This window comes from Aquarana catesbeiana, linkage group LG01 (assembly GCF_042186555.1).
Source record: "Aquarana catesbeiana isolate 2022-GZ linkage group LG01, ASM4218655v1, whole genome shotgun sequence".
NCBI lineage: Eukaryota > Metazoa > Chordata > Amphibia > Anura > Ranidae > Aquarana > Aquarana catesbeiana.
In genome coordinates, this window is record NC_133324.1 from 448,917,023 (window position 1) to 448,929,481 (window position 12,459).

General features: G+C 42.8%; 1 protein-coding gene across 2 annotated transcripts in view; it reads right to left on the reverse strand.

Annotated features, from left to right (window-relative positions):
• SH3GL2 (SH3 domain containing GRB2 like 2, endophilin A1) overlaps positions 1-12,459 on the reverse strand; it is a 189,725-nt gene that overhangs the window by 7,728 nt on the left and 169,538 nt on the right. For both annotated transcript variants that reach the window (XM_073636608.1, XM_073636616.1), the window contains exon 7: positions 10,687-10,790. In XM_073636608.1, the coding sequence (XP_073492709.1) occupies positions 10,687-10,790 (104 nt within the window). The remainder of the gene's footprint in view (positions 1-10,686; positions 10,791-12,459) is intronic.

Here is a 12,459-nt window from a genome sequence, read left to right on the forward strand (position 1 = left end):
ACATGTTGCCGCTTTCCTCTGACAGCTTTAATGTCGGTGAGTACATTTTAGTTCTGTTGCTCACACATGGTGGAGAGGATTTTCATTAGCTGATGGAAGACAATTTCTTTGTGGTCATATTTATCACATATTTTGGACTCTTTTGCATTGGACTTTATTTACACTGATTTATTTTCATTATCATTTGTGAATATTGTGGATGCTTTTTGCACATTATGAATGTTGTGTTGATAGCACATGCTTTAAGTTTGTAATATTCAATATTTTGAGGCGCTGTATTATGTTTTTTTGTTGGTTTGTTTGAGTACTGTATTTTTACTTATTGCAAGCTGCCCATTTCTTTTCTTTAGCACTGACCCCCTTTTATGTTTACAATATAAAAACAATTACAATTTTTATGATCCCAAACCATTATAGTTTACCTTTAAATCTTCTTATTACATTTTGCAAAAAATAGAAACACGACCTTGCTTTAAAATAAAATATTTAATCCAACACTTCAGTGTATGCCCATCGGGCACTTAAAGTTTTCCTTAGTCCCCCTGCAAAGTTTCCCACATACCTGTTTACCTGAAATTAAGTCCACCTCATGCAGCTTCCTGTGAGGGGGTGACAATGATGCTGCCCTGCTCCTGAATTCAGAGCAGAGTTGCCACTCTCATGCAGACTCTTCCTGCTTCCACTACAGTGGAATGAGAAAATGTTGCATAGGGTGTGTCCATCAGGATTGCCTTTGCTGATTTACAAGCCTGTAGCTTGCGAATCAGCAGCGGGACACACCTAACACTGCCCACTGCTTTCTGGATTAACAACATTGTCACTGTTGAAACTCTCCCACTTTGAGCTGCAGTGTCTGGGAGGTGGAGTGTGTGAAACACAAATGGGGTTGATCCATCACATAACTGGATTTGTGACTGGTTTAGACTGCCACACAGGAACCTTGAAATGTACTTTAAAATGCAAATACATTTGTAAAGTGTTTGCCTATCATTGGTATAGATGGTACACACAGTTGTAAAGTTTTAATTCTTCTTTCATCTCACACTGTATAGGATCATTCAACAACCTTTAAAACAAATTTAAAATACTTGACAGACTTAACATAAGTGTTTTACAATATTCCACTACTTAAATTTTACATCTCCAGTTTCATACACTATATTACCAAAAATGTTGGGATGCTTGCCTTTACACGCACATAAACTGGGATGGCATCCCAGTCTTAGTCAATAGGATTCAATATCGAGTTGGCCCACCCTTTGCAGCTATAACAGCTTCAACTTTTCTGAGAAGGCTGTTCACAAGGTTCAGGAGTGTGTCTATGGGAACGTTTGACCATTCTTCCAGAAACGTCTCGGCTCAAATTCATAATAAAGGTGTTCTATTGGGTTGAGGTCAGGACTTTGTGCAGGCCAGTCAAGTTCCTCCACCCCAAACTCGCTCATCCATGTCTTTATGGACCTTGCTTTGAGCACTGGTTCAAATCATTTGGTGGAGGAGGGATTATGTTGTGGGGTTGTTTATCGGGGGTTGGGCTTGGCCCCTTGGTTCCAAGTGAAGGGACCTCTCAAGTCGTCAACATACCAAGACATTTTGGACAATTTTATGCTCTCAACTTTGTGGAAACAGTTTGGGGATGGACCCTTCCTGTTTCAACATGACTGCACAGGATGTTGAATTCCACAGAATTCCCTAAGATACGTTGCATTGCTAAAAATATACTGCAGTATCCTCTTCTCCAGCGGGCAGTCCGGTTTCTGATAATAGTGGTCTCTGTGGCGTAATCGCCGCAAGGTCACTTTTATCGGCGGTGGGAGAGGGCCCCCCACTGCTCTCCGGTGCCCTCCAACGCTTAGCGGAGTCGTCTCCATACCATTGCAGGGCAGAAGCGACGTCAAAACGTCACTTCCACCTATAGCTCTTAAAGGGCCATTTTTTTTTTTTTCAAATGAAAAAATGTTATTTTATTTTTTATTGCATCTTAGTGTAAATATGAAATTTGAGGTCTGTTTGACCCAGATCTCATATTTAAGGAGGTCCTGTCATGCTTTTTTTCTATTACAAGGGATGGTTACATTTTTTTTTTAAAAGAACAGTGTTTTTTTTTTTAAAGAACAGTGTAAAAATAAAAAATAAAAGGTGAAATAAACAAGAATTTTTTTTTAAACGTGCCCTGTCCCACCAAGCTCGCGTGCAGAAGCGAGCGTATACTTGAGTAGCGCCCGCATATGAAAATGGTGTTCAAACCACACACGTGTATCGCCGCGATTGGTAGAGCGATAGCAATAATTCTAGCTCTAGACCTCCTCTGTAACTCAAAACATGCAACCTGTAGAATTCTTTAAACGTTGCCTATGGAGATTTTTAAGGGTAAAAGTTTGTTGTCATTCCACAAGCGGGCGCAATTTTTGAAGCGTGACATATTGGGTATCAATTTACTCGGCGTAGCATTATCTTTCACACTATAAAAAAAAAATTGGGCTAACTTTACTGTTGTCTTATTTTTTAATTCAAAAAAGCGTACGTTTTCCAAAAAAAAGTGTGCTTGTAAGACAGCTGCGCAAATACGGTGTGACATCTCTAGGGTGTTAGAAAAAAAATGTATAATGTTTGGGGGTTCTTTTATTTTCTAGTAATTTTCTAGCACAAAACCTGTTTTTAACAACAAATCTCAGAAAGAAGCTCAGTCCTTAAGGGGTAAGCTGTTTTTTTAAGAAGACTAAAATATGAGCTAAGCTACAAAGAAAACATTACATTTTAGGATTACCAGAGATGTTAAAAAAATATATATATATTTTTTTTTGCTTAAAATGGATAAGCACAAGTAAGCTAGAAAAAAAAGATATGTATAGGTAAATGATTATCAGAATGCTATTGTACATCTTATTTTTTGAAACAGAAACTGAGTATCTTTGCTACTAATGCAGTTATAACAGCTGTCTTCTACCCCTACGCACACACTCCCACACACATATGCACTGTAGACTCTCGGAGAAAGATGGCCCAAAGTCAAAATAGTATGATGATGCTAAAATGAGGAATAAATGAACAGCAGGACACAGAAGACATACTAATCAAAAAAGAGAGATTATAGGTGTTGTATACTTAAGTCATTATTAAAAACTTGCTGAGTTAGACTGTGTCTTGCAATACAAACACATCCCGGGAGTAAAGGCTGCATGAAGCCAATTAGCTGGATTAAAACCACTGTTTCACAGGGATCACTAAAAACATTATCTTAGGACCTGCCTTGCCTTCTGAGCCTTTAAGTGACAATCAGAGGAGTGCAGAAAAATAAAGAATGGTCTGGAAACTTCTTCATGAAAGAAGAGGTCCATTACCTAAGGACACTAGCAAAAAACAGAGTTGGTGGGGTTACATGGGGCACATTTCCAGCAAAACATTTGTCCAGTCACCCAAAAGTAGCAGCATATAACCTATGGTCTATGAATGAAGTATTGCCACCTGTTGGTCCTACCAGTGACATGTTTCCTGCCCTAAAGTTCCCAATGCTTATGCATCCTGCTGCATTAATGGATTAGCAGTGTTGTCACCCTAGGAGAGAAAGTGTGTTAGGATTAAAGAACACCTTCCCCTTTACATGAGAGTATCCTTTGCTCACAAAACTATCCTTGGGCAGGAAGAGAAGACTTCTTCAGATAACAGGGCAACATATACAGAATACAAGACAGTACTACATCTTTGTCAGAATCAACAGGTGTTCAATGTTAAGAATTTTTTAAACACTTAAACACTGTAGTCACCATCTCTTAATTGTTTTGTGGATACCTATTTTCCTAAGGCTACTAATGTAATAGGAGTCCCTTAGGGCTGGCGAAGACATCTGGTAAAGAGCCTTTCTGAGCATTGTCTGCATCAGTCTGGACTCAGCACAACCACAACACTCATTCATTTATAGCTTTTAGGATTCATTGGATCATATCTATCATCTGCAATGCACTTGTGCTTGGCTGTGAAGACTTGTATCCTGCAAAACATCTCAAAAGGAGCTGATCCTACTAGATATCATGTGCTGTGGTCAGCAAAATTGCCAAGTGCAGTCCAAACAAGATGGGCCACTTAGGCAGCATCTACATCTAATACAGTATCTCACAAAAGTGAGTACACCCCACACATTTTTATATATATATTTTTTATATCTTTTCATGTGACAACACTGAAGAAATGACACTTTGCTACAATGTAAAGTAGTCAGTGTACAGCTTGTATAACAGTGAAAATTTACTGTTCCCTCAAAATAACTCAAGACCCAGCCATTAATGTCTAAACCGCTTGCAACAAAAGTGAGTACACCCCTAAGTGAAAATGTCCAAATTGGGCCCAATTAGCCATTTTCCCTCCCCAGTGTCATGTGACTCGTTAGTGTTACAAGGTCTCAGGTGTGAATGGGGACCAGGTGCGTTAAATGTGGTGTTATCGCTCTCACTATTTCATACTGGTCATTGGAAGTTCAACATGGCACCTCTTGGCAAAAAACTCTCTGAGGATCTGAAAAAAAGAATGGTTGCTCTACATAAAGATGGCCTAGGCTATAAAAAGATTGCCAAGACCCTGAAACTGAGCTGCAGCATGGTGGCCAAGACCATACAGCAGTTTAACAGGACAGGTTCCACTCAGAACAGACCTTTCATTCTATGAATAGTGTAGGACCCACTGATAATGGGGTACTTTGATGCAGTAGTGGGCTTAGCACTATATGGCCATATGGTGTAACCAAATCCCCATATTTTTGAATATGTTTCGGTGTTTTAAATAGCCTTGCAGGATTTAAATGTAATTTTTGTATGTGTGCGCTGTAATCTATTTTGTTCTGTTTGCAGTCTTATAGCAGCACCACCTTGAATGTAAATGCATTTTTAGGGTGTGCCCCCCAGGTCTGTTGTTTGTTTTCAGTGGCAACCTGTGAAGCTCTGGTGACCTCCATGCCCAAGATTTACACTGTTATTCCTAGCTGTACACTTACTACTTTACATTTCCTATTCTTAAAGTAATCTATGATTCTCAAAGAAGATGTGCTTTTACTGTGCTGCAAAATGTACAAGTGCTTGACTGTTTGTTGAAAAAGACAAAAAGAAATATAAGGCCTCTTTCACACGGACTGTCCGTTCAGGTCCGCCAGTCAGTTTTTTAGGCGGACCTGAACGGACACTCCATGGAGGTCTATGGAGCGTCGGATGTCAGCGGTGACATGTCCGCTGACATCCGACCCGCTCCCATCCGAAAAAGTGTAACGGAGGAAAAACCTACTTTTCCATCCATTTTCGGATCGGGTGATGACGGATTCTACGGTCCATCACCACCCGATCCCCCATAGGGGAGAGCGGCGCTCTGACAGGTCCGTCGCCGCACAGTGTGCAGCGACGGACCTGTCATTTTCCTGCTCAGCGGGGATCAGCAGAGCAATCCTCGCTGAGCAAGCGGATGTTCACGGGGCGGATCATCACTGATCCGCCCCATGTGAAAGAGCCCTTAAACAGATCATAGTATGATTTAGTACTAGCCTAGGTAGACTGCTTCAATAAACTATGCCTGGAAATAATTTTCAGGTGTTTACAACTATGGTAGTTGTAGGCCAGGTTAGGCATTAAAAGGAGAAGTAGGTCCAAAGCTCTTTTGGCTGTTCTTCTCCTGTAGGTCACAGGAGTGCACTTCATTATGCACTCCTGTGACCTGTACTCAGCTGGTCCAGACTCTGGAGGGGTCCTGACTTTAATGTTGGAATTAGGGGTGGGCTGGGGGGGCAGGGATGCAATTGCCCCCCGGGCCACTCTGATTCCCCGTAAAAAAGGTTGATGGGCTGCCAGCTGGGAACTGCGCATGTGCAGTTTCTGCAGTTGCCCGAGTGTTACTGCTCGGGCGACTCCGGAGGGAGGCTGACAGGGCTGGATAACAGCCCAGAAGCGTGCAGGAATGTTTGTGCTATGAGCGGACATCTGTCTTGTCACAGTGCTGTTCCCTTATTCTGAGCCGACAGTCTTTGTCCATTCCATTCAGAGCACAGCCGAATGGAAGAGGTTGGATCCACTCTGCCGCACTGTGCCCATCAATTACAGCCTCACTGTGCATCAATTGCAGCCTCACTGTGCACATCAATTGCAGCCTCGTGACTATTAATTGCAACCTCACTGTGCCATCAATTGCAGCCTTCATGTGCCATCAATTGCAGCCACTGTGACCCCCCGGCGGCATTTAACCAGCACTCCGCCCCTGCCCGCTCGCTGTCTGACTGGCACTTACCCCATCTTGGTGGCAGGTCAGGCAGCAGCTGATGGCGGTGAGCTGTGTGACAGGCAATGACTCCTGTGTCCTCCATGCGTCCAATAGGAGCACCTGTCGTTTTAGGTGACGGGTATCAGACTGTAACAAGCCCCTTGCTCGCTCGGTTCCACTCTCCCGACACTCCTCTGCGGCTATAGAATCAGATTGCAGATCGCAACATCTGATTGTTCGGTCATCTGATGCTCCGGGATTAGAACTACACAGTTGTGATAGCTCAGAACAAACACCAGGCAGGCTGTATGTAAGTTTAACCAGGAATCTCCTTTATTGCAAAATACAGGCTCTTTTATACACTAAAAGAGGAGGTGCAGACCTCCTGCTCATATTACTCTAACAATACAGCTGTAACCTGATTAACCTAATTAACATGAGCTAATTAACTAATCCCTTTAGACAGCCTAGATGACTCAGACATGACCTTTAAGCCAGACTGGCCATCTTGTAGTTCAGAAAATCCAATCAACATTATCACAATAGCAGAGTTAATTAAACACAAACAACATTGGGGATCTAATGACTCTTAGATCCCATACTAGAGACCTATTTACAATACGAATTTTAGCAGACAACAGACAGGTAGCTGGAATTTATGACATTAGCATTTAACAGTAGGAGTCCCAAAGGCATGAATCAGTCACTATTCCAATATGGCAAATCCAGGGTCCCCAGAGTCTGTGTGCCCTGGGGGACCAGGACCCGAATCCACAGTAATACCACCTCAAGGGTCCCCAGGCATACAGCTCACAAAGAACACCGTTCCCCCAAATGCCAGAGCCCACGATCGATCGGCAAGAGGCTAGCATACAGTCCCCTCCAAAAGTCTCTCTCCCGGCTAGGTCTGTCACACAGACCTACGCTTCCTGATTGGCGGAGAGGCGGTTCAGTGTTAGAAAAGCAAATTTTCATTTGCTTTTCTAACACCCCTGGGTGGGCTCCGAGCACAATGCTCTGCGGTCCGAGTCCACCCTATTTTGAAGCTTATTAGAGCCTCTGGCTCTAATTAGGTGCTTCAAAGAAAAAACACCCCCGCTGCTGTAATTTAGGCACCGGGCGTCCTAAAAGGGGACGCATGGCTGAATAGGGGGTGGTTGCAGCGGCCATGGATAGATTCATGCTATGCATGATTCTATCCCATTGACCATACAGGGGGTTACCTGGAGAGAGGGGGCAGCGCCCAGGCACTCCTAATGGATGGCGGTATCTCTCTGTGCAGGGGATTGTGGAGCGGGGTCTCTCTCTCTCTGTGCAAGGAAATGTGGAGCGGGGTCTCTCTTTCTGTGCAGGGAAATGTGGAGCGGGGTCTCTCTCTCTGTGCAGAGAAATGTGGAGCGGGGTCTCTCTCTCTGTGCAGGGAAATGTGGAGCGGGGTCTCTCTCTCTGTGCAGGGAAATGTGGAGCGGGGTCTCTCTCTCTGTGCAGGGAAATGTGGAGCGGGGTCTCTCGCTGTGCAGGGAAATGTGGAACGGTGTCTCTCGCTGTGCAGGGAAATGTGGAGCGGTGTCTCTCGCTGTGCAGGGAAATGTGGAGCGGTGTGTCTCGCTGTGCAGGGAAATGTGGAGCGGTGTCTCTCGCCATGCAGGGAAATGTGGAGCGGTGTCTCTCTGTGTGGCATAGCTTTACTTACAGAGTGACCCGGCAGGCCAAGACGCATTTGTTTCACTGCTGACCTCTATCCTCTGCAGTGGTTGCTAAGATCGCCTGGCGTCTAGCAACCAGTGATGTCACAGTCCTGAGGGGGAAAGCGAGACTGAGGCCCAAGTATTCAGAGCAGAGGAGGATCTTCCGCCTCCTCCATGCCTATTACTGTTTGGCTCCACCCACCTCCTCCCTCCATCTTCACCTGTGCGGTGGCATGCAATAGAACTGACTGACTGTGCCAGAAGCACCTCTCCAAAGTCATCAGATTTTAGCAAATGGTTGAAATATAACAAAAAGTGAAAAATTTAAGGGGGTCTGAATACTTTCCATCCCCACTGTATGTGTAATGTAAGCATGAGCTGGCAGCAGAGGAGGAAATGGGAGCATGAGCTGGCAGCAGAGGAGGAGATCACATCCTTAAATCTCAGCTGGGGTTCATGCTGGGACTTGTAGTCCTTTACTTCTGGGGATGTGAGGATGTGACACCCCGAAAGTGAAGGACTACAGGTCCCAGCATGAATCCGTCAGAGCTCAGGATGTATCACACCCCCCCAACTAGTGAAGGACTACAGGTCCCACTGTCCCAGCTTAAACCCCTCAGAGCTGAGGATGTGTCCCCCAGCCCTTCAACTAGTGAAGGACTACAGGTCATAGCATAAACCCCTCAGAGCTGAGGATGTGTCACCCTCCCAACTAGTAAAGGACTACAGGGCACAGCATAAACTCGTGGGATCTAAGGGGACACATCCTTAGATCTCAGGGGTTCATGCTGAGACTTGTAGTCCATCACTAGTTGGGGGGGGGGGGGGGTCACATCCTTAGGTCTCAGAGGGTACTCAGCTCTGAGGGATTCATACAGGGACTTGCTTGCACTTTAGTTCCTGGAGGCTATGGTGGTACAAGTCCCCCACGGGCCCCGGAGGGCCACATTGTCCTCCTTGCCCCTCCCCCCACCCCACCTTTGTGCTCATGGAAAACCTTAGTCTGTTTTCCTGATCCATCACTGGATCAGGAAATTGGATCAATCCTGCATCCATCTAAGTGAGTATGGAGGATTGTTTTTTCCCAAAACCCACACTTCTCTATTAATGTGTATCTATAGTTAAAACTTTACCTTGTTTTAGACAGCATAGGAAATGGATAAATCTTCTGTTAGGTTTTTATTTCTATCAGTGTCCCATTGGGTTTAATCTGCTATCATAGTCTTTTACTTCCTGCCCCAAGGACACATGAAGTGAGAGGAAATCCCCTCTTAGGGACCGTTCACGCCAGAATTCAAAACCCAATGGGTTGTGATCTGTAGTGGGTGCCAATATTAAACACTTGCCTACTGGGCACTTTTACCCCTTTTACTTCCTGAACAGGCTAATTTTCAGCTTTTAGCGTTGTCGCACTTTGAATGACAATTGCGCAGTCATGCAAAATTGCACCCAAACAACATTTTTATTATTTTGTTCACACAAATAGAGCTTTCTTTCTGGGTTTTTTATTTTTTGCTAAATAGAAAAAAAAAAAAAGACTGAAAATTTTGAAAAAAAAACTAAAAACTTTCATAGTTTGTTATATAATTTTGGAAACTGGAAATTTTTTTTTTCCTGCACTGATGTGCACTGATGAGGCTGCACTGATCGCAGCACTGATGGGCACTGGTAGGCGTAACTGATAGATGACACTGATGAGGTGTACATGTGTACATGTCCCTTTTAGAGAAGCCAGTTATTGGCTCACTTCTCCTCTCCTCATAAATGTCAGCATGAGGAAAGGAGTGCCGTTAACCGGCCTCTGTTGATATCCATAATCAGGTGTGATTGGACACAGCTTATCACGTGGTAAAGAGCCGCTGATTGGCTGTTTACCCAGGTCTGTGATCAGCTGTGTCTTCTGGACACTAATCACAGAGCGTGCTGCCCATGCCCAGCAGCGGGGGTGCAACGGGTGTGATCACGGAAGGCCATCATATGACTCCCAGAACTAGCCATTAGCGCTGTAGCCGTCATTTGTCTATAGCACGGTCGGCAAGTGGTAACGTTATTGACACACCCCATGCACTGAAGACCGGGAACTGAGCGATCAGCAGTCTTTAATCAATGACTTAGTTCTTGGTGTAGAGGAGTTAAGTTATTGACACCCCATACACAGCTCACAAATTCAGTGCGTTTGCCCACACAGGATCGCATGGTACAAAAGTACCATGTGATCTGGTTGCAGTGAGTTTCCAAAAGTAGTGCATGCTCTACTTTTGGTACAATTATTCAAATTGAATGAGCTGAAATTGTACAACCCAGAACTATATGTGAATCACACAGGAACGCACATCGCATTCCTGTGTGAATCCCAGTGTGAACCAGCCCTTAGACAGTTGTTTCCCAACAGTATTTCCCCACTGGAAAATGTCCACTCTATTGTTGTTATGGTGGCAACTGTAAAAAGTTGGCTTTCCCAAAACTTTCTGTACCAGGACAGACTCTTCAGCAGCATTAATTTACCCTTTTTATCTTCTGAACATTCCAGGTGTCCCCACTGTGCACAGTAAGCAATTACCAACTACAGTCAGTGCAGTAATGAGACCCCTCACAGCGCACTGCACCCAGCTGTCTACAGTTCAGAATATTTCATTGTGAGATGCAAGGCAAATGTCAGAGCTTCAACAAAAAGCCATGGTCACTACCTGTATACGGAGTGCATTGGGATTAGTACCATTTTCTTCAGAAGAGGTTACAAATTCAGTTCTTCTATTACCATATTTACCTCTGTTCCAGTTTCGAAGTGACTTGCTGTAAAATCTGTACTGCTTGCTTATGATATTCCAGTTGTGATTGTACAAGAGCAGAAAGCTGGCTCACTTGTTCAATCTGAAAAAATAAAAGTAAAAAAAAATGTATTGGTTTATTCAGCTAAAACAGAAATTTTTTTAAAGTGTCTTATATTATGAAAGATAAATATATTTAGCTATTATTGGAATGTCCTTTAAAAAAAAATGTTTTATACAGTATAGGGGCTCATTCATGGCATCATGTTTTATGTGAGCTTTACCGCATGTGATACCATAGTGCCCTAAAAGTGCATGAAAAATATTTACCATTATTTATGAAGCTTTTCACTTCAGTGTGTTGTGTTAGAGAAAAGCATGTTGCGTTTAGAAAAATTCTGCTTGCTGCATCCTTTGTACGATTTTGCAAAAACACGAGTGACAATATAGTCAATGGTAACGCATAGGAGAAGCACTGAAAATACATTAAAATGTAAATTGCATTTTATATAGTGCGATTTTCAGTTAACATGTCCATATTTTCCATATGCCTACAAAAGGGAAATTATTTACCCTAATCTGGTGTGCAGAGAGGAGATGAAAGCAGCAAAGAAGAGCAAGGATAAAGATAGTTGAAGAGGGGCAGTGAGCAGCCAAGCAGAGGGAGGACAATATATATATTTTCTAAGCTTTGTGAAGAAACATCCAGAGGTCTATGACTCTTCTAAAGATACTTATAAAGGGCTCGATGAGAATAGTAGAATATATCTCAAAATCACTCACAAAAAATAAAGAGACTGCAGAAAAGCAAACACCTCGAACCACTAGACACAACCCACAATATGGAGACAAGAAATTATGAAAATGAAAGAAAACACATAAAATGCAAGCAAAATGCACACAAAATGTATCTTGTGTTTCATATTTTAATTCAATGCGCTAAAAAGCATTATTTGCTTTGTGGAAAATGGATGTGCATTTTCCATTGCAAAGGTGTGAAAGAGCCCCAAGTATTTTTATTTTTTGTTAACATTTTACTCAAAAGCAGCCTTACCTGAATTCTAACATATATACACTACTAAAAAAACACGCACAGATACAAAAATGTATCGTAATGGAGTCAATATAGTTAAGCATGGGTCAGTTTAATAATGCTATGTTCTGCTGAAATACAATTTTTTATCTTGCATTTCATCCATTTTTCTAGCAACAGATTTATGAGTTATGATTTTGATCCTCCTGAAATTTTTTTTATCTACAATCAATCATAATCTCAACACAGTGATATGTATTGAACTACAGAAATGGCTGTGGTTTTATAGACAATAGAACAGTATTGCATTAGCAAAAGGTCTGCGTTCCTTATAGCAGCAATCTCAAACGTTTAGTAGATAAATTATTATGAACAAGTCAAGGAAACAGGCAGACCAGTGAATCGTTGAGGGTTATTTACGGAAGGCAAATCCACTTTGCACTACAAGTGCAAAGTACACTTGAAATTGCACTGAAAGTGCACTTGGAAGTGCAGTCGCTGTAAATCTGAGGGGTAGATCTGAAATGAGGGGAAGCTTTGCTGATTTTATTATCCAATCATGTGCAAGCTAAAATGCTGTTTTTTATTTTCCTTGCATGTCCCCCTCGGATCTACAGCGACTGCACTTCCAAGTGCACTTTCAGTGCAATTTCAAGTACACTTTGCACTTGTAGTGCAAAGTGGATTTAGCTTTAGTAAATAACCGCCATTCTGTGCTTCAAGTGCTTGTTCTGTTATT